The following is a 21,822-nucleotide window of genomic DNA, read 5'->3' as shown; positions in this document are numbered from 1 at the left end:
GCAAAAGCCCCGTGCAAAATGGGGGTGTAGGGGGCCCTGCTCTCCGGCGCCCCCAGTGCACGGTGCGCGACGCACCTGCATGCAGCTGGGGAAGACACTCACTCTGATGGTGAGGTCTGCAGAGAGTGCGGCAGAAAGCTGGCAGCCTGCCTGGAGGAGGCTGCCTTTTGGCAAAACAGGGAGTCTGTGGGAGTTTGCAGAGAAACAATTTCTGAAGCTGGAGTGTGGACACAGATGGTGGTGGGGATGGGTTTCAGGGTCAGTCGCTGGGAAGCCTCTGATGGCCAGGAGACCCTTGAGGGATGTGTCTCCCTCAGGGGCACTGGGCGCTTTAGGAAAGAGCCCAGACAGTGTTGACGGCAGACAGAGGGCCCCTAAGGTGGCTTTGGCAGCTGATTCCCAGGTGACCCTGGGCGGGTTACTTTGTGTCTCTGGACCTCAGCCTCTGTTGAGCAGGTCACCGGCTGCCTGGCAAGGTCTCCAGAGCACAGGCCTGTGGCGCAGCAGAAACTGAAAGGTCCAGGGGTGATCAGGGGAGGGGGCCATGCGCATCAGCCTTGGAGAGGCAGCCTTGCGAACATCTTGTAAGGGGTGGGTGCGCTGGGGGGGGAGGCCGGGGGGGCGGCGGGGAAGAGGGCAGAGGGTCTGCTCCCAGAGGATGCAGGGACCCTCATGAGGGGCCGTGGGCCTGGCCAGGAGGCACACCCCACTCCCGGTTCACTGGCACTCCTGCCCCACATGCAGTCAGCGTGTGGGATGAAGGGGGAACCATGTGGCAGGTGCTGGGCTGGCCTGGAGAGGGTGCCTCGGATTCCCCTCAGAGTGGGCAGAAAGGGATTCCGGAGGGCTGCGGGGAGAGGCGCGATAAAGAGGAAGGACGGCCGGGCTGGCCCCATGTCTCTGAAGACGTGTGGAAGGCTTTTGGTTCCACGTCCAGCTCCTTCCACTCCCCGTGGGTGGATTTGTCCCTTGGGAAGCCTGGGCCCTTTTAGGCTCTCGCAGACTCGACCAACATCCAGTAGCCTGCCTAAAAATAGGTGCCCTTTCCGAGGCAAGGGACAGGTTCACCACCAGCGCTGCTTTTTCCAGCCCTGGCGAGCGGTCGGCCCGCAGGGAGGGCGGGGTAGCCACCTATGGACTAGCCAAGCAGCTGCTCCCAGGAGCTCACCCAGGGACAGGGGCTGCTGGCCAGGCAGGAAGGCCAGGGCGGAGGCAAACACCTTCTCCCGTGGGTGTGGCCCAGCTAAAGCCCTTTTGTTGCAGCAAGAGCTCCACTGTAACCTGTGGTCTTCGCATCCCCCTCAACTGGGCAGAGCTGGAAGGGCCTGTAGCTGTCGCTCTCCCGCTCCCCCTGGCCCCCACCTGCAGGGAGCTAGTGAGAGGCCCGAGACAGAAATCCCAGTCTCCCACTGCATCCCCTCCTGCTGCACATGGGGGTATGGGTTCTATGGGGCCTGTTCTTCTTCCAGTCTGCCTCTCCCCTGCTTGCCTGCCTCCTGTCCTCATTCCCTCCTTCTGCCTTGTCCAGAGGGTCACCGGCAGAGACACATCCCCCCACAGTTGGGTATCATGATAGCGTGGCCCCCCTCCGCCCGCGCAGACCCCCACCCCCCGGCGGCTGCTAAGAACACATGTACAGCACAAAAGACAGACCCGAGGGCTGCTTGGTCAGGTTTTATTGGAAGTCTGCAGAGCCAGCCCGTGGGCGCCCACGGGACGGACGGTTCAAATTCCGAGTACAAAGTCATGCCCACGTGCGCCCACCCACGCACAGGGATCCTTTGAGGATCATGGTGGAGACCCCCACCCTCCCCACAAAGCCCACTATGAGCCCCAACTAGACAACCAAGTGCACGCAGGGGCCTTTCGGCCACGGCTCTGCATGGTGCTTCTGTGCCCATCCAGGCTGACACTCTTTCCTATGAGGATACACCTTGAGTTCCGCCTTCACAAAAGGCAAGTGTGCCCACGGCACGGCCCGCCCGCCAGGCCCCCTGGCCCGGCAGCAGCAGGCCCTGAAGAAAGTCCTCTACACGTGGAGGCACCGGCTGACCGAGCCCCTGACACCTACAAATATCATAGAACCCCGGGCGGCGGGGACTTCCCAGAAGTCACTTGCTGAAATGCAAACACAGAACAACCCCATGGAGTCAGACACTTGGCAGAAGGTGGGCCCTGATTGTCCTAAGTGACAAGGACTCTGCAAAAGCACATTCTCTTGAGAATGACCCTCCTGCTGGCCTGCCAGCCTGGAGAGAGAGCCTTCCGGAGAAGGGGGCCTGTCCAAGCCCCAGGAGGGACAGATGGATGGCCAGAGGAATAGGCTGGCTGGCCCTCCGGTCCTTGGGGTGGCCACCCGCAAGTCCTGCGGGGTCACCAGGGCCGCCAGAGGCCGCAGGTGGGCTGGCGTGCTGCAACTGCGGTAGCCTTGGCGGGGGTGAGCACGGGCGGGGGCGCAGGGCCGGCGGCCTTGGGTTCCTTGGCCGGCGCAGTGGGCGCAGCGGGGGGACGCTGGAAGTGGCAGAGCAGCTTCATCTGCGTGTCGCTGGCCGCGTGCAGCGTCAGGAACTGCACGGCCTCCTGTAGGCACCAGGAGTAGCCCTCGCTGTAGTCCTGGTGCAGGCTCTTGGGGCCGGCCGCGGCGGCGAACGCTGCAGGGAGACGGGGCAGCCGGTGACGGGGGGCCCGGCCGCGGTGGGGGCGGGGCGCGGCGGGGGCGCGCGCGGGGGCGGGGGTGGGTGGGCGCGGGCGGCGGCTCACCTTTGCTGTGCTTCAGGTAGCTGACCGCCATCTCCAGGATGTCGGCCTTCTCCAGCTTGGAGTTGGGCTGGTGCCGCGCGAACTCCTGCTCCAGCAGCAGCTTCAGCTGCTCAATGCTGCTGTTGATGCGGTCGCGGCGCATCTTCTCCACCACGGGCTTGCGGAGCTGCGGGGGGACACGGGCGTCAGCCGGCTGCCCGGGCGCGGGGGGCGCGGGGGCGCGGGGCGGGCGGACGGCGCACTTACTCGGTTTTTCTCTTTGGGGCTGAGCAGCTCCACGGCCACGGTGCTGGGGGCCATGCCTGGCGCAGGGAGGCGGCTGGCGAGCGGGGAGTGGCGGGCGGCGGGCCGGCGGGCCCTATATAGGCGCGGCGGCGGGCAGACGCCTGGGGCCCGGGCGCCGCGGCCGTTCCCACACTCGGCGGCCAATGGCCTGGCGGGCCGCACAAAGGCGCCGGCCCATTAGCGCACGCTAAATTGCCTGTGAATTGGCGCGGGCACAATGGGTGCTCCCCGAGGAGCAGGTGGGCCGCTCCGCACAATGTCCGGGCTGTGGGAACGCGCTCGCCCTCATTAGCATCCCGGGGCCTGACGCTGGGAGCCCCGCGCCTCAATATGCTGCCTTTTCCCAGGCCTCTGGGATGGGGGGCGGGGAGCAGGAAAGAGGGCTGCCCCTCCCCGGCGGTTCTGTCCCCTCTCCTCCCCCTCCCCTGGCGACTCCTCGCTGCTGGCTGGCAGAGGCTCCGCGGGGAAAAGCTTTCCAGTGAATTAGTGCAGTGGCTTCCAGTGGTTTGGGCGCCCTCCCTGACAGGGACCTGACGCCTCCCCAGGGCGGGTAGAATGCAGGAGGCTACGCTCTTCCGTGCACAGGCTGAAGGGTAAAGAAGGACCCAAGCTCTTGGGATCAGACCTGCTGGCCGAGGTGATAAGTCCCAGGCTGTCACCTGCGACACGCGACTTCTCCGGAGCTAGAAAGTGGGCCGCCATGCTTCCCCGGGCTCAGCCTAGGGAAGCTGCAGGGAAGCAGAGCACCCGAAATGCACAGCATGGACCTGGCACCTAGGCACTCCCCCGGGATCTGCTGCACCCCATCCTCTGGGGAGCAGCTTCTCAGGCAGTCGCGTCTGGGGTGCTCTGCACAGCAGGTGCCCCTCGGGGCCCCACCCTACCCCATCTGGCAGGAAGGCCATGGCCGTCTGCAGAGCACAGGAGAGCACATGGCCCAGGGGTATGCTTGACACACACGTGTGGGCATCACATGCGAGACTCGGGGAATAGCCTCTGCTGCACGCTGCCCTCCGCCCAGCCTGGTGGGCGCTCGTAGGGTTTGCTTTCCTTGGGCATTTTGCCAGTGGGTGGGGAGGAAGGGTGCCAGGTGGTAGGCATGAAGGTCAGAGCAGGACAAGCCTGCTGGAGCCCACACGGTTGCTGCAGGAGCCCAGACAGCCCCCTAGGGCCTCACTGGGAGAACTGATAATCCTGGTGCTGGCCAGCTAAGCCGAGGTCCGACTGCTGCTTGGGGGCCACCAGCTCTACCCTGGTCTCTGGGAGCCCTCCCTCTGCCCAGAGCAGTCATCTTCATCTGACTCTCTGGAGTCGGGAATCCAGTTGACAGAGAGGGAGGGGCTGGGGCTTCCTCCTGGGGCAGGGCAGGACCGGCCAGGTTAAGGGGCAGGCAGGGCCTCTGTCCCGGGAGCCGGCAAGTGGCATCAGGGCACGTTAGCCAGAGTTTGAATCCAGGAGCATGTCCAGGGGTGGCTGGAAATTGCAGGGCTTTAACAAGGGTCTAGTCAGATCTTTCCCCCTCCCAGGGTCTTGGCAGTGGCCCACAGCTATGACTGGCTTGTTTGGTGGACCTGCTCCAGAAACCCCCCTCCCCCAGCCCCACCCCCCACCGTATACAAGGAGCCTTTGGTTTCCCAGCAATGGGCCCAGCCGGAAGCGTGCAGGATGGTGTCATGATGAGCGTGGCTCGGAGCCAGCTCAGGACTGCCCCATGGGCCAGCTGGTCACCCACTGGGGTGGGTTAGGCTGGGGAGTTCCCAGAGTGGAACCTTCAGGTGACTTTGGACGGGGAGGGTAGGGAGCCCCTATTCACCCCTCTGGTACCTTCTCCTCCTCCTCCTCCTCCCTCCTAACAGCACTTCTCTTGAAGGGGACACAGGCCCTGGGTTGGCTGTGGGAGGTGGGTGACCCTGAGGGCTGGGGCAGCCTCACCCTGAGCTGGGGCTCCTCTCTGAGCAGATGGGACCCTACTCCAGATATGTGGCTCTAGTTTGATGCAAAAGGGCAGGGGACACCTGAGCAAGCTGGGGATGGGCATGCCGACGGCATGCGCTCACCCCGCTGCTCCCCGGCCCCGGACACTGACTGTGACTAGCAGCTCTGATGTGGGCCGGCAGGTCCTGTACGCTGCGAGGGGGACTCAGTGATGCTTCGTGGGGCCGTTTTTGCAGCCCCAATGGGGCTCATGCTGGGCAGTTGTCATATTTTGGTGTGTCCCTTGCATGCTTATGGGCTCCCTGGGGGTGGGCTGGGGTGGGGAGGGACAGGATGACTTTGTCACCTGTGTCTCCATTGCCCACACTCTACCAGCCAGGGACTCAGCACCAAGGAAGTGCTTGGCTAAGGGCTGTGGGAATGCAGGGGCAGGGAGCAAGCCCCAAGCCCACCCTGGCCCTGACCATGGCCTCCGCTGGCTAGACACGGGCCCAAGCCCACGTGTGCCTTAAGTGCCTGGCTGCTAGCCGTGGGGGTCCCCGGGCCCTGACCACAAGTGAGGGCAGTCCTCAGGCCAGGCCCTCCCACTCCCCGCCTCACCCCCTCCCCTGCTTGGGAGGGGCAGTTGGCTAGGGCTTGTGTCCTGCCCTCACCCCCTCCCCCAAGCTGGCTCTTGGTCCAAGTGAGACACGTGTAGGAGACATGGTCCAGCTCCCCCCCCCCCCCCCCCAGCTGCCCACCCACCCACAGTGGGCCCGGGGGGCCTGCCCGAGGTGAGGGTGGCGACTGGGCTGTGGCGGGGAGGTGGCACTGCCTCCTTGTTCCCTCCTCCCCTGAACTGGAGAAGCTTTGGTCCATTTTTCAGTTGTGGGAGATATGAAATGAGCGGTGTTACAGCCCAGCTAGGCCGGATGAGAACCTTTGCCCCCCTCTGCGTGCGGGCCAGATGGCCGCTCTGCGGCTTCCAGGGCACACGCCTGGCCTTTGTGGGCCGTTTAACACTATGAATGGGCCAAAGTGTGGGAAACTCCTTGGGCTCCTGGCTCACACCACCCGAGGGGGCTGGCCCACCAGGCCTGGGGGAGGGGGCTGCGGATGGGCGGTTTGGGGGAGGGCTGAGGCCCGCTCCAGGCTGGTGGGCTTTGCACAGAAGCGCCCGGGGATGCGAGGGATGGTGGGATCCTCCGCTTTGGCTGCCCCCAGCAGCTGGGGAGGGGGGTCCTTCCTCCAGCTGGGGTTTTGAGGAGGAGGGAGAGTTTGTCCTGCCCCCCACCCTGGAGAGCTCAGTAAATCTGGGGTGAGGTGAGGTAGAAACAGCCTCTGAGGGAAGATGCCTTGCTGTGGATGTGGGGGGCTCCCCTAGTTGGGCTGATTATGCTAGAATTCAGGAATCTGGGACCATAATTCTTTCTAAATGACCCCTACCCTCCACACCCCTTCCCAGGATGACTGCAAAGCAGGTGGCACCATGGGGGTGGGTAGGGCTGCAGGGGCATTTGCTCCTGAGGTCAGAGGAGGAGGGCCTCTTGTGGGGAAAGTGACACGCGGCAGCCCCTGTGGGAGCCGTGTGGGGTTCCGCAGAAGTAAGTGGGAGCCACCACGGGGTCCAGAAGCTCCTCTTCTGGGTGTACACCCCGAGGACCTGGACGCAGGGGCTGAGAGAGCTGTGTGCTCCCCCACGTTCACGGCAGCATCGCTCACAGAGCCAAGCGGTGGAAGCAGCCCAGGGGTCCATCGGTGGATGGACGGACGCGCAGAACGGGGTCCCTCCACGCGATGGACTATTATCCAGCCTTAGAAAGGAAGGAGCGTGGACGGAGCTCGAGGACTTCGTGCTCAGTGAAATAAGCCAGTCCCCAAAGGACAGGTCCCGTAGGACTCCCCGTACACACGGTACCTGCGGGAGTTAGATCCGTGGGGACAGAAAGTGGCGGGGTGGGCACCAGGGGCGGGAGGGCTAGTGTTTCCTGGGGGCAGAGCGTCAGTGTGGGAAGACGGCGGGGACGGGAGACGGACGGCGGGGACGGGAGCCCCACAGTGTGAATGTGCTTCCCGCCCCTGAGCCGTACACTTAGCGGTCACAACCAGGCATTTTACGTTAGGCGTATTTTACGATATGTAGGGACGTGTTTTAAAAGAAGTCCGACTGTTTGCCCGGTGAGAGCCCAGGGAACGGCCGCGCCCTCACGGGAGACGCGCCTTGGGGTAGCGCCCAGCTCCGTCCCACCGCGTCCCGTCCCCGGGTGACTCTTGAGAACCGGAGGTCGGAGGTCAGGCGTGAGGTGTCCCTGGAACACGGAGAGGCCTGAGCCTTCCCCATCAGCCAGGCCTGGCGACAGAGCGCGAGCCAAGTCTCCCTGGCGGCTCCGGAAGGCGTGCTGGCGGCGGCGAGCGCGTGGGCCGTGTCCGAGGCCACCGTGTGGCTGCAGCCGGACCCCACTGCCCTCCTGGGCGCAGCCCTTCTCCACACGCCCCGTCTGCACGGCCACTGGGAGCTGCGGGTGAGATACGCACACTACTTTGCCACGGTGAAGGCGCGGTGTGGGACTGGCGGCGGTGTGGCCCCACCACTCAGGGGTGCCCTGGGGCAGTGGCCATCCCCCCGGCCAGGAGGAACCCCAGCCCCCCTTGGCCTTAGCCACCTGCACCCCCGTCCCATACCAAAGAATTGGATACGGAGGTGGGAGCTCTTGCTCCCCGCTCCCCACTGGGGGCCTCGCAGGGACTCCGACACCTGGGCCCACGGGGCTGAGAGGGTACTGAGGCCGGGCCCTACCCCAGGATGGAGGGGGGCTGGGGAAACCCTCACAGGTAGGGGGTAACGTTGAGGGGTGTACATCCAAGATAGGCCAACACTCTGGCCGGGACACCCACTTGACGTTGGCAGAGGGCTAGAGGGAAACTCCCCCAATATCAACAGTTTGGGGCATAAATTTGGTTGCTTTTCATTATGTCTGTATTTTCCAGATCCTCTTGAGTGAACATCTACTCCTGGGATTTCTAAAAGGGCGTATGCACACTTGGGCTTGGCATCTTGGGGAGGGCTGAGGCACTGATGTGTTTCAGAAGAGCAGTGGATTTGGGGAATGGAGGGGAAGACAGGGTGCCCAGGAAGGGCTTCCTGGAGGAGGAGATGCCTGAGGAGTCCTTGAAGTGATAGTGGGTGTGTTCCAGATAAGGAATTGCAGACACTTTGCCAGGCAAAGAGAATGATGGGGTCCGGGCTTGGGGAGGGGGGCGTTGAAGTGGGGACCAGCGTCTCCAAGCCTGGCTGGAAGAGGTTCCCCTGCCTGCCTGCCTGTGTGTGCACCTGGGTGTGTGTGCCCCGGGCTCTGGGAATGAAGGGCCTGGCCCTGGCTCCCTGGCCCCTCAGCATGGCCCCTCTCCTTGGCGGGTCCGTGTGTGGACACAGCTCAGGTGTCCCGCTTCCCAGCTGTCAGAGGCCCCTGAGTGCTCACATCGGGCTGAGCACTGCTCTGTGTCCCCTCGTCAGGAACAGGTGAGCCTTGGCCCTGGGGGGAATGTAGGGGGAGACCCTATGAGCAGCTCGTCTCCTGCACCGTGTGGGGAGGGGCAGTCCCCTACTTACTGTGACGTTCCCATGGCCCGTCCAGTTCTGCACCCAGCTCCCACAGTGTCTGGGTCTGTACCGTCCCCCCTGCACAGACACACGTGCTCCCCGCAGATGGTCTCCCTGTGCATTTCAGTAGCGCCCTGCGGGGGGCTGGGGCGTGGGACTGGGGTGCAGCTGGAGCCCGGGAGGTTGCTCTCTGAGCATGTTCACCATGGGCACTGGGTGCAGGGGGCAAGTCTAGGCTGAGGCTGGGCTCTGCCTTTGGCTTTCTGTTGAACACATGCTGGTCCTTTCTGTGCCTCAGTTCACCTCTGTACAGTGGGCTTTCCCTGCCGAGACCACCTGAGAGAGGCACTGGTTCTAGGTTGCTGGAGACGACCAAGGGTGGCCAAAGGTGAGTGAGTGGGGCACTGCTGAGAGGAGAGTAGTGCCCACCCTACCTGGCCCCCTTGGCCCCTGGCCAGGAAGGAGACCCCATTGCTGGGGCTGACTGCTCAGGCTGCCTGTGATTCTCACCCGAACAGAGCCCAGTACACTGAATCAGGGTCACCGAGTCAGGGGTTCAGGGCTCCCCACACACCCCTTGTCTACACACCAATCTCTCCTTCCATGATGGGGAGCCCCGAGGGAGCGGGGGGCTCTGAGCAGGGAAGGACTGTGTGTGAGTACCCACAAGGGGGCCTGGGCTGGGGCCTCATACATGGAACACTGGGGTTCAGGTCACACACATGCTGGCTCCATCAGATTCTGTGATTCAGGGGGCTGAGCCCCTTCCCCAGAAGCTGGCCCTGGACAGCGGTCCAGCTGTGAATTCAGCCTCACCTCTTACCCCCGGGGGCCTGGGGCAAGCTGGTTCCTCTCCTGGACAGCAGGGGTGGTGAGTCCAGCTTCTGCACCCACCCCTTCTCTCAGCTGATCAAGACCAGGCTCTACCCTGCAACCTGACCGTGCAGAGGGGCAGACTGCCCCTTGATCTTAGGGGCTTCTGCCCTTCATGAGGGGGAAATCACACGTGAACTGCAGTCCCACCAAGTTCCCAGGCCAGACTTGGAGACCCCAGCTTTTGCGGGCCAGAGCAGGCCTCACGTTCCCAAAAGGAGGGTGCTCTAGTCCTTGAGCAAGAAGGGCGCAGACCCCAGGCTTGACCAGCCCCAGCCTCTGGGGCCTCAGTTTCCCCAGTGTAAACAGCGGCTAGGGTGAACGTGCAGAGGCGGGTGGTGTGGGAAAGCGCGGAGCCCTTGAGTCTCATGGGCCCCCTCCGGATTAGGGGCCTCTCTGGCCCACGTGGCCCCCACCCCTTCAGCGGCTGGGGGCAGGCCCAGGTCGCAGTCCCAAGCTGGTTAAAACCCTGCCGTGTCAGAGAGCAGCTCGCTCCCAACCTCTGAAAGGCAGACAAGCCCTTTATTGCTCTATTATAACGCAGAGCCAGATGGTCTTTTGGGAGTTGCCCCCCCCTCGCCCCCCGTGGCCGCCCCCATTCATTCAGAGGCAGAGCCCGGCAATAATGCCATTGCGGGGGGCAGGGGGGCCCAGGCACGCTTCCATGGCCCGGCCGCAGTGTGGGAACTGCAGGCCAGCATACACCCACAGCCCAGCGCGGGCAGGAGGGGCGCGTGGGGACCCCAACCATGGTTCTTGGAGGCCAGGCTCCCGTGGACCCTCCCGGGGTGTCTCCCCACCGGGAGCTGGGGTAGGGCTCTTACACCCCGACCCTTGGCTTCCTCGTCTGTAAAACGGGGATGACGGTAGTGCCGCCGAGGTTTGGGGAGATCCAGCTCTGCACGGGGGCGAGCATCAGGCCCTCCTGTGTCTATGTCTCCCCAAGAACGCGTTGACACTTTTAAACCAGTGAAAAAACTCCCAAAGAAGGCAAATATTTTGTGACACATGAAAATGAGTTGAAACTCAAATCGAGCGTCCATGAAAAGAATGCTGTGGGAGCATGCCAGGTACACCCCTTCGCTGTGGGGTGGGGTGGGGGGCTGCCCTCCTGACACGAGGCAGCGGTGAGCAGGTGGGCACCCCAGAGCCGGTACTGACGGTGAGGGATGGCACCTGCTCAGTGTAGACGCTCCGCACTGTGCGGATCTCCGTCCTCACTCCCTGGCCCCCCGCCCTGGGGGCTTGCCCTCCCGCCCTGCTCCTCTGGGGGCTGCTGTGGGACCCCACTGAGGAGTGGCCTCTGCCAGGGCCGAGTGTCGTCATGCCCATTTGCACAGGCGAGCACCCCGAGGGCCAGTTTGTACCCGAGGCTGATGTGAGCTGAGGCCAGACTGGAGCCTGGGTGAGGGCAGATGGGGCGCCTGCTCCTTCCATGGAAAGGGCCAGAGTGGGTTCCTGGATCTGTTCCTACTTTGGTCACTCAGCCCCTGCATCAACCACTGTGCTTCTTCCAGGGTCTGGCTGGGGGGAAGCGGGGTGGGGGGGACCTTCCCCTCACACACACTGGACGGTTCCAGGCCCTCAGAGCATTCTGCACCGGAGGAAGACTTATTTTGTTCTAAAATCACCCCAGCTCCCTCTCCCTAGCTAAGTTCACTTCCTGCACAATCTGACCCCATTTGCCCCTTGGGTACTGGACTGGCGGGTCCCACCCCCTTGCTCCACCTGGCTCCAGCTTGTGGGCCTGCTGGACACTGGACGGCCCTCCCTGGGCCTTGTGTTCCCCATCTGATGGTTGAAGGGTTGGTCTGGCCGATCTTTAAAGAGCTCCCCTGCGGCCTGGTCAAGTCACTGGGGGCTTCTGAAATAAGCAGCAAGCCAGAGGCAGAGGGCTTTGGGGGTGGGCAACTAATTTGCACACGAATGATGGAGCAAGAAAGGACAAAGTGACCCATGGGGGTGGGGGCCTCCCACTGGTGGCTTAGTTACCTGGGAAGCTGGGGTGGAGGCAGAGGGGACCTGGGCAGCTCTGGGCGTGGGATTTGGAAGACCCTTCTCTTTGTCTCACAAAGTGACACACTGACGCAGACCCCCCCACACCCTAGGATGGCTGAAAGAGCCAAGAACCCCAGTTTGACAAGCTCCATCCCAGCCAGGACCCTCTGCTTCCCAGGCATTGTGGGGACCTGAAGGGTCACTGATTGGAGCTCAGGCTCCATGCCCCCCATGGTCACGCCACCTCGCTGATCCTTGGACCCCCCAGCTCCTCCCCAACCCCCCACAGGACCCCTGTTCCTGACTCCAAACAACTTCATCAACATTCCTTTTGGGTACCTGCTGGGGCTTCCACATACCACAGACTCCCTCCCCCCCATTATAACTGGTAGTCTGGGCCAGCTGTTAGGGGTACAGGGGTCCAGCCTAGGCGGGGACCCATCAGTGAGGCTCAGGACTGGCTTGCAGGGCACACCTGATGCTCCCTCCAGCCACTGGGCTGGGTGTCTCCTCAGACCCACCAGGACACAGCACCCCAGTTCACAGATGAAAGCTAGAGAGGCCAAGCCAGTCCCAGGATCCCGGCCGGCCTCAAGCTTATGGGAGGAAGCAAGACCAAGGTTGCCCACCCCCTGCTGGGCAATAATTACCCTCTTTAAGTGGCTGCCAGGTGCCAGGCAGAGTGCCCAGAGGGTGTGGGGGAGATGGGCGAGAGCTTCAGAGTCTGGCCCTTCCTGCTCTGCTTGTCCCCCATGTCTGGCGGTGACCTCATGTTCAGTCTCCTGCCCCATCCCCCAGGACTGAGATGGCTCCTGGCCTTAGCGGGGAGGGTCTAGTGAGCGGCCGCCTGTCCACTGGGCTCTGGGCCCCGCGGGGCAGACCCCACCCACCCTGGAGCTCACTCGTGGGAAAGCGAGGACAGCCCCTGTCAGCCCCCTCAGGGCTGTTTCTCTGTGTGTGAAACACGGTGTGAGGAGGTCTCAGGGGTCTCGCCGGCCCCAGGGACCCCTGCTGGTCTGGTGCCATGCCGGGAGGCTGGGGTGGGGGGCATGCGGTTCTAGATAGCAGCCTTGCAGCCCTGCAGCCCTGCCCGCCCCCAGCCCAGAGGGGAATTTGGGCGGGAGGGCCTCTCCGGGTGGCTTCCCACACTCCGCCCCTGCTGTGGACATTCATCCTGCACAAAAGGCGCGTGCGGGCTTTGTGTGTGGAGCTGTGGGCCCAGAGGCCATCTGGGGGGCCCTCTGAGCCAGGCGGGGCTCCCCCAGGCTGCCTTTGAAGGTTGGGGAAGCAGCAGCAGCTCCCGAACAACATGCTGGAGGGCCGCACATCTGGCCTGGCCCGCGCCTTCCCATTTCCGCAGCCCTCGGTGGTCCCTGTGCACCCCGGCCACTGGCAGAACAAAGGGACAGAGGGGGACGCCTGCTGCCCCAACCCCACCCCTTCTGATTGCTGCCCCTGGGTGCTCCTGCCAGAGGACCTCTGAGCTGCTAGGGCTGTGGCCTCGGGGTTCCAGTCCAGTGCCGCCACTTAGGAGCTGGGCTCTCTGGCCCTCAGTTTCTTCATCTGTAAAATGGGGCTAATAACAGTCCATCTGAGGCAGGTGCCAAGAAGGAAGGGAGGGGGTAAAGGCAGAGCATTCAGGCGGCCTCCCCACACTGTTGCTGGTATTAACATCAACGTCTCTGGAGTCCCAGCCCTGGGCTCTGCTAGGCCTTCGCCTCGGCCCACCCCGCTTCATTTGGAGCATGATCGCTGCCCAAGTTCTGGGCCGCCTGGGAGCTGGCCGCTGGAGCAGGGGAAGGCTGGGCTTCAGGGGCCAAAGTGCACCCAGGATGGGGTGGCCTCAGGTAGGGAACTAGGCCTAGGTCTGTCCCCTGCTCGGTCGTCTTGCCTCCCCCTCAGAATTCTGAGCAGGTCCAGGAAGATGTGTGTCCTGCTTAGCCTGTATGCAGTAGGTGCTAAATAAGTGCACAGTTCCTTGCCACACCCTCCCTATCCAGGCCCCTCGGCACCCCCAAGTCTGACCTCAGCCCTGGGCCTGCCGCAAGTTGGCCCAGCTGTGGGCATGGCCACCCGTGGGTGGGGTAGGGGCTGTCAGCCCCGAGCTGACCCTCCTGTGACCACCCCTGTGACGATCAGGAGGGATGAGGCGGGTGGGGGCTCCTTGAAAGCCCCTCCTGGCTCGGGGGCAGTTCTGAGCCTGGGCAGCTGGGCAGGTGGGGGCAGGGCGCAGGGCGTCCAAGGGGCTCTGCTCTCAGGGGCCCTTCCTTGCTGAGGGACTCTGGGGCCAGTGCTTGGCAGACAGGACCTCTACGGGGGGGCCCCTCCCCACCGCTGCTGGGGGGGGCATCCTTGAGAGGGTGTCCTGCTGGCCCCGAGATAATCCGGGCTTTGGAGTGGCTGTGAGAGCCTGCCCGCCGACTTTCCCACAGCCCCACATAAAGGGCCGGCCACCAGCTGCTGGCCCACAAAAGGCTCCCAGCCATTCAGCGCCTGGAGGCAGGCGGGGCGAGCCGAGGAGCGGCTGGGCCTACCTGGCTACCCCCGAGCAGGGCTTGCCTCCCTGGGGACAGCGCCCACCTGCGGACCGTGCAGGGGCCGGGAGGTCCCCGGCCCGGGGCTTGGGAGCAGCCTCGTGCAGCCACCCGGCCAGCCACGCGCCTGCCCCTCCCCCACCCCGTCTCGTCCCGGACTGGCACCGCTCCTGGGCCTGTCACTCACCCTGGGCACCTGGGACAGCGGGCCTGTCAGGGGGACCCTCGCACTCCTGCTGTGGAGCCGGCACCCCTGGGCAGCCAGCCCCGCCACCCCTCCTCCCCGCTGCACACCCTGGCCTCGCCTCATCCCCTCCTGGCATCCCTGCTTCCAAGCCTGGCCTGCAGGGTGCCCCCCGCCCCCCCCCCCCCCCCCACCGCATCCTGCCACACAGTGCAGGTAACAGGGCGGCGAGGCCGTAGGGGCAGAGGGCTGGCTAGCCTGCCCCCCCAGGCCTCAGCTTCCTGTCCGAGACGCAGGACGGCATTGCCTCCTCCCTGGGCTAGTGGAAGAGCCTCCTAAGGTCAGCTGCTTAAAAATACCAGGTCCCCGGGACACCGGGGTGGGGAACCTGTGCATTTCCTGCCCCCAGGAATGAACTGTCCAGAACACCTCCCATGATGACCTTATAATATGAGGACCAGCCTGGGGGATGAAGGAGGAGCTCAGAGGGCCTCCTGCAGGAGGTGGCTGCTGGAGCCTGGCCTTCCAGAAAGTGAGATGAGGATGGGGTTTTCCAGGGGCAGCACCCCTCGTCCACTCAAGGGGCACCTCTGCTGGTAAGCACCCCATCTCTGATGCAGCATCTCCCTGTTGTTTTCACATCTCGAGCTGCCCCTGCAGCCACTTTCATCCCCCAGTGAGTGTGGCCAGGCCCAGCAGGTGTCTGGCCGGGAAAACTCCTGCTCAGGTGGAAGAGGAGTCAGGTGCAAGGGGTTGGAGAGGCCCAGGGGAGAGACCAAGCGTGGCTCCTGAGAGCAGGCAGTGATCAGAGGGGGACCTTTGACCTGTGCCTGGAGGGTGGGAAGGTGGGGTCCAGGAAGGAGTTGCTCTGGACGCTGAGCCCCCAGGGACAGCAGCTTCCCCCTGGCCTCTGCATCCTGGGCAGGCAGCTGGACGGTGGGGGCTGCTCTGTGAGGGTCTGACAGCAGGACTCGGTTGTAGGGCACGTCCGAGCTAGTGCCCCACGTGTCCCCCCGCCGCCGCTCACACCCCCACCTGCTGGGGGCGGGGGCATCATTATCCCAGCCCAGCAGCCCCGGGGTGGGGGGGGGCTGCGCTCTGTCCAGCTTTGGTCGCTGATTGGAGGCGGAGCGTGGGAAGGCACGCGCGGCCCAGGCCCCACCACCCTGCTCCGCATAAAGGCGCTGCCAGCATCCGGCCTCCTCCACCTCCTCCGACCACCCTCTTGCCCTGTGCGCCTGGCCGCAGGCACAGCCCCTATGCACCCCCAGAATGAAGATCGAGTGGGGTCTGGGGCACCGGCGGTTGGGGTGGGGGTGGGGCCCGGGCGGGGCAGGCAGACGCCCCTTGCCACCTCCCTGGCCTCCCTTTTGTTTGAGAAGTTTGCGGGCACCACCCCAGCCCTGAGCTGGAGAAGGGACAGCGTGGAGACAGGGGGCAACATCCCGGGTGAGCGCCGCACCGGCCTGGTGGGGGGTGGGGGCTGGGGGCGGCTGAGGGGTGCCCCCTAGGCCAGGTCCCGCCCCTCCACGGCCTGCTTCTGCCGCCCGCTCACCCGCCCGGCTGTCTGCGCAGCCCCTGAGCCCCGGCAGCCCTGCCAGTGCCTTGAGCGGGCCTCAGGGAAGGCGAGCCGCTCTGCGCCCCAGGCGCGTTGGACATGCAGGCCAAGAGGAAGAGCGCTTGCCGGAGTCCCGCTGCCACTCGAGAGCCGCGAGCTGCTGCAGTCCCCACTCGCAAGGTGGCGGTGGTGGCGACGTTGCCAGGCCCCTGGGAGAGGGCTGGGCTGGCTGGGCGCAGTGCCCCCCCACAGTAGGGCACACTGTCTCCCCTCCTGTTTCTTGCCCAGCGCCAGGGCCCTGGCCCGGCAGCCCAGCCTGCGGGCGGGGGCGCCATCAGCTGCAGGCAGTGCCCCCCATCTGCAGCTTGAAGGAGGGTCCTGGGGGCGAGGGCTTTGTGTGTTACAAGGTCTGTAAATGGTCATGATTGGGGGGGTGTAGGGGTGGTAGGACGGCTGCGTGGTCACCCCAGCCAAGCCCTGCAGCTGGACCTCCGTTCCAGGATGATGAAGGACAGGATGCTTTCTGTAAGAGGATGGAGGGAGTGGGAGGTGCGGGCACTGGAAGGGCGTGGCTGTGTGCTGGCCGCCAGTGGGGCATCCCCAGGGGCTGCAGGTGGATCCGTTGGTCAGTGGTGGAGGTGGGTATGCTTCAGAGTGGGACCACCATGGAGCTTGGATAAAGGTGTGATCTGCAGCCTCTGCCCCGTCCCCCAAGGCTGACTGATTCAGGGCCCTGCCGAGGCTGTGGGGACGGATCCCCTGCCTCCTGGGATGGGACCCTGCCCTGCTGGCCTCTTCCCTGGAACCGAGGTCAAGGCCCAGATCACTCCTCTGGCTCCTACTGACAGGGAAGACCCTCAGGATGTGCCGGGCCAGGGGCAGCTCCTTTCCTCCCTGGGCTGCTCTGAGGAGCCTCCTGTTTACTCTGAGTCCCTGGGGGACAGGCCGTGTGCTGGCCCCCAAGTCATGGGCTCCAAAATCACAGCAGCCTGGAGGCAGGAGCCTCACTGTCCCCATTTCACAGAAGAGCAGGCCGAGAGCCTGCCGTGGACGCGCAGGGAGTCAGGGGTGGGCGAGGGCCTCTCTGCAGCCGGGGCTGGCCCTGCCCTGAGGGGGCCACCTGTGTGGACTCAGAGGAACAGAGGGTGTGCCTTATCCAGCGCTCTTCCTGGGGGTCCCCCAGATGTCGCCCCGCATTTTTTCCAAGGGTGAGCACAGCCTTCCCCCACGTGGCATCAGAGCTGAGGAATTGCTCTGTCCTGGGCCCAACCAGGGTCCTGCACTGAGCCCACTGGGCAGAGAGCACCCTGCGTTTTGCCTGGGGCAGGGCCCGGGGCGCACCGTCTTAGAGGGGTGAGGCCGAGAACCACTCTCCCCCATTTCTGACGTGGTGGTGGGAAGGGGGCAGGCACCTCCGGGGAGACGGAGCACAGGGTCTGGGCTTTGCTGCCCCCTGGTGTCCTGTGACCTGACCGTGGGAAAGGCCCAGCAGTTCAGCCTCTGCCGCTCGCGGGAAAGGCTCGAGCTGTCCCCCTAGCGGAGGAGAAGGCGGTGGGACCCTCGGGACGCCCGCCAAGCCCGCCCCAGTCCCGGGGGTGGGGCGTAGGGGAGACAGCCCAGGAGGGAATGCCCAGGCCTGGGCGGGTCTTCTGGTTGGTTCCAGGAAGGGGGTGAAGAGACGCTGACCCGGACAGGAAGTTATCTTCTGGGAAAGCACGAGCCCCTCTGTGACCTCATCCAGGGAGGGATCCCCAAAGAGGATGGGTCGCTGCTGGGGTAGCTGCTCAGAACTCCTGCTGCTTCCCTGTCAGGTGCAGCTCCAGCCGGTGGGGCCTTGAGCTGCCCCCCATTAGTGGTGCCCCCGGGTGCTCCCCAACTTCACACTCAGCGCTCCAGTTACCCCGTCGAGCAGCGTGTCTTTCCTGTGTGGGTAGGACGGCCTGGACAGCTGTGTCTGGGCCCACAGCCCCGCATGCAGCAGGTGCCTCATATCTTTTTTTTTTGAGATTTTATTTATTTATTTATTTGAGAGAGAGAGAGAGAAACAGCGTGAGAGGGGAGAGGGCCAGAGGGAGAAGCCGGCTCACCGCTGAGCCGGGAGCCCGATGCGGGACTCGATCCCAGGACTCCGGGATCATGACCTGAGCCAAAGGCAGACTCTTAACAAACTGAGCCTCCCAGGCGCCCAGCAGGTGCCTCATAAACGTGGGCTGAACAGAGCATGGCTTCCTGGAGGCCGGGCGGCTCTGGACTGGGGATAAGGCCCCTCCTCCCCTGGCCCAGGCCTCTCTTGGGGACTAACCAGGGCTTCTTCATCACTTGGGCAGTTGGTCAGGAGGCGGGCTGATGATTCTGGGGAGCCCATCTGTCATCTGCCGGATATCGAAGCAGCGGTATAGGGGGTCCCCCGAATATCATATCTTCGGTGGGACATGGAGACGCAGGCCTGAGGACACGTACTGAGTGATGAGTAGCCCCGGCCCCCACCCCTGTCCAGGCCTAGGCGGGGTGGGGGCTCGGCGCTGCGTGGACGGCCCTGTGAGCAAGCAAGGTGCATCTCATCAGGCCATGGCCACACACCAGCATTCACTTCATGTGTTCAAGCTTTTCTGTGTAAAACAACATCCAGTGACCTCGTTTAAATGAAAGAGAAAGGCAAAGTAGAGCTACACTTTTTATCTCATTATGACATTTCAGGGAGAAAACACGATTGTGGAATATACTGGAAGAGAAACCGTAGCTTCTCAGGGTAGGCAGGAACCTTGCCCTTGTGGGAACCTGGGGCCTCAGGGGTTTCCTGTGTGGCAACGGGTGGGGCGGTGCTTCTGAGGCGCGGGACCCGCGGAGGCCTTGGGCGTGGGACTTGTTGCCCAACCACATACCCAACGCACAAGAGCAAAACACCTGAGCGGCGTGCAGCTCTTATTTTTTAGGTGAGGTTTTTATTTTGGTGTCATTCACATGGAATTGTAAGAAATAACACAGAAACACCCCGCGTGTCCTTTGCCCGGTTTCCCCCGTTGGTGATGTCTTGCAAAACTAGGGTACGGGGTTTACGGGGATATTGACACTGACGTGGGCAGGATAGAGAACGTTCTCCCAACACGAGGCTCCCTTCTGCTTTCTCTTAAAAATGTTTTGATCTATTTTTAAAAAATTGTCATGAAATATAAATGAGATTCACCGTGCTAGCCATCTGCGGGTGCACAACTCAGTGGCATGAAGCACACTCACCGCGGTGCGCCCGTCCCCGCCGTCTGTCTCCGGAACATTCCATCTTCCCAGACTGACGCTCTGCCCCCGTGAAACCCTGGCTCCCCGCCCTCCCTGGTCCCTGGCGCCTGCTCTCTCCAGGAACTTGATGACTCTAGGTCCCTCGTGCAAGTGGGTTCAGAGGGAGTTTGTCCTCTTGGGACTGGCTTAGTTCCTGGAGCTCCACATCCTCAGGGTCAACCATGCTCCACAAAATGCGCGTCAGAGCTTCGGTGACCATCCACGGTGCAGGTAACGCATGCGCTGGTCCGTTCGTCTGTGAGGGACACTGCTTCCTCCCTCCGGCCGTCATGAACACAGGTGTGCAGGCCCCAGAGGCCATCCCTCACTTCCGAACCCCTAGTCCAGGGCTGAGGGCTGGAGCGCGGGGGGTGGGGGGACGGGCCAGTGGGGTGGGGAGTTGGGTGTGCAGCGGACAGGAACTGTCCTGACTGCCCGGCAGAGCTGCCTTCTGGGGAACCCGTGGGTTCCCCTGGGGCTGGCCCGGCGGCCCAGCCCTCACCAGCAATGAATGTCAATACATCTCTCCATCAGACTTTTTCTTGTAAAAGTGAAACACTGTTGTGAAAAAACCCATACAAGGTAGAGGAGAATAAAGCAGAAAGGGGAAGTTAGTCCTTGGTCAGAGCCTTCCCCACGCCCCCAGCGGAAGGATGCCTGACTTTTTTCAGGAGGCAGGGAAACAGGGCACGCGGGCAGGATTTATTCAAGGCACATCATAGGTCCTCCTGGCTGGGCTGTGTGCGTGTGCACCGTGTGGAGGCCTGTGTGTGTGGGTGTCGGGATCCTTTGGCACATCGGCCTCCCAGAGTTACCTCCAGGTGATCAGCATTTGCCTGAGAAAGAGCGCTTTGTTCCCCATGCGGTGACCCTAGCTGAAGAACGCAAACATTGCCCACTCCCTGCAGCCGGGCACCTGGGCGTGTGCCCACGCCGTGAGGGTGGGGGATTGCCCGTGACGGTGCAGGAATGCTCCCGGGGGCACCGTGGGCCGGTAGGTGGCAGCTTGCATGGGTTTTGGGGTGTGTCGGGGGATTGGGGCTGTGTGTGTGCCTTGAGTGCGGCTAGGAGCTGGGAAATCTGTGACCGGGCGTCTTAATGTTATAGGACTTTTGTCCCCTTAGTGCCCGCAGCTCGTGGTCACGCTGCTTCGAAGAATGAAGAGGTGGACCAGACGAAGAGTGGCAAAGCAAAGTTTATTGACATAGTGCAAAGCTCCCGGAAAGGAAGGGGACCCGAGAAGGTTGCCATTTTGGCTTTCGAATTTAGGGGTTGTATTTTTCATTTATTTAATTTTTTAAAGATCCCATTCATCTATTTGAGCGAAAGCGAGAGAGAGCACAAGCAGAGAGACGGGGAGAGAGAGAAGCAGACTTCCCTGAGGAGCCCAACCCCATCCCAGGACCGCCGGAGACCCTGGGATCACAACCTGAGCTGAAGGCAGACGGCAGACGCTTCACCGACTGAGCCCCCCAGGCGCCCCTAGGGGTTTTTATAAGCTCTTCCGAGGAACTATCCTGAGCATCCCGAGAGTGGGCCCCCTGAGGATTGGCCGCTAAGGTGTGCCAATCAGGGTTGGATCATGCCCTCCACCTATGGGGTTATCGTTCACGTGTTGCTGGTCTTGTGGGCTGACCTCTGGGAAACTACCTGCCCCAACCTGTGACAGTGACCGAGGTTTCATGGTTAGTAGTTTTGTTTCGGGATGTGTTGTGAATGTTGCTCCTGCAGAGGCTGCTGGACAGGAAGCTGTCGTGGTCTTGTCTAAGCTGTAAACGGATGCTCGTACGGTTTTGTCTCAGCTGTCCTGGCGCCCTGTTTTCTTGCTGGGGACCCCGGCCCCGACGACCTACGTGTCCAATGAACTGATACTAACACTCCTGGCCTGCGTCATAAGCGGAACGGAGCAAGGCGGAGGCCGTGCGTGCGAGAAGCCGCAGGGTGAGCTGGTGGCTCGGGGGCCTGACGTGGTTCCGTTTTGTCTGAGCGCACCTGGTCCGCGTCCTTGTTGAAGCTGACACGCTGTGACATCACTGGATTCACCCAGAGAACCCCAAGCCCCAGCTTTCCACGGATGCGAGGCTTCTCCCACCTCATGTGTCCCAGGGGGCCTGCGCTGTGTGCCTGCTGCTGGGGACACAGCAGTGACCGGGGACGGAGCTCCTGGTCCTCAGGAGCCCACCTTCTGGTGGGAGGTCGCCCTGGACCGTGTGCCCCCAGATTCACGCGTGCAAGTTCTGACTCCTGACGTGGCTGCACCCGGAGACAGGGCTTCTAGGAGGTAAATAGGGCTACATGACATCATACGGGGGGGCCTGATCCCACAAGATCCCTGCCCCGAAGAGGAGGAGGGTGGCCTGGGCGGCTCAGTCAGCTAAGTGTCCAACTCTTGATCTCAGCTCAGGTCTTGATCTCGGGTCTCGGGTTCAAGACCTGCCCTGGGCTACAGGCTGGGCGTGGGGCCAGCTCAAAAACAAACCAGAGGAGGAGACACCTGAGACCTCTCTCCCCATGTGTGCACAGCGGAAGGCTGTGGGGGACACGGCACAGTGGCAGCGTCTGTGATCCAAGGAGAGAGGCCCCGTGATCTCGGACTTCCAGTTCCAGAACCCAGAGAAACAGATGTGTGTTGTGTAAGCATCTCCGCCCCCAGCCGGAGGCACCAGGCCCCAGAGAGTGTGGGGAGGGGCAGACGTGGCTTGATTTGTAGCTGGAAATGTGCCCCAGCTGCTGCCTGGCTGTGGAGAGAGGGCTGAGGGTGGTGTGGAATGTTCCTGAGCCTGCTTCCCAAGCCCAGAAGGGGCCAGCCCGTGGGGGGTGCAGCACGTGGCGGGGGGGGGGG

The 21,822-nt window shown here is 63.2% G+C and overlaps 1 protein-coding gene and 1 long non-coding RNA gene across 4 annotated transcripts in view; both read right to left on the bottom strand.

Annotated features, from left to right (window-relative positions):
- Window positions 1-2,373: 2,373 nt before the first annotated feature.
- HES5 (hes family bHLH transcription factor 5) lies at window positions 2,374-3,060 on the bottom strand. Its single transcript, XM_035020265.1, has 3 exons — window positions 3,007-3,060; window positions 2,761-2,926; window positions 2,374-2,651 (listed from the first exon to the last, which is right to left on the bottom strand). The coding sequence occupies exons 1-3, from the start codon at window positions 3,058-3,060 to the stop codon at window positions 2,374-2,376; spliced, it is 498 nt and encodes a 165-aa protein (XP_034876156.1).
- Window positions 3,061-17,845: 14,785 nt separating this feature from the next.
- LOC118020087 overlaps window positions 17,846-21,822 on the bottom strand; it is an 8,509-nt gene continuing 4,532 nt past the window's right edge. For all 3 annotated transcript variants that reach the window (XR_004681813.1, XR_004681812.1, XR_004681811.1), the window contains exon 3: window positions 17,846-21,254. This is a non-coding gene — a long non-coding RNA (uncharacterized LOC118020087). The remainder of the gene's footprint in view (window positions 21,255-21,822) is intronic.

The sequence above is a fragment of the Mirounga leonina genome, unplaced genomic scaffold, assembly GCF_011800145.1.
Source record: "Mirounga leonina isolate KUSES-001 unplaced genomic scaffold, KU_Mleo_1.0 Mir_173, whole genome shotgun sequence".
NCBI lineage: Eukaryota > Metazoa > Chordata > Mammalia > Carnivora > Phocidae > Mirounga > Mirounga leonina.
The sequence above is the reverse complement of the archived record's forward strand: the minus strand, read 5'-3'. Positions and strand labels throughout refer to the sequence as shown.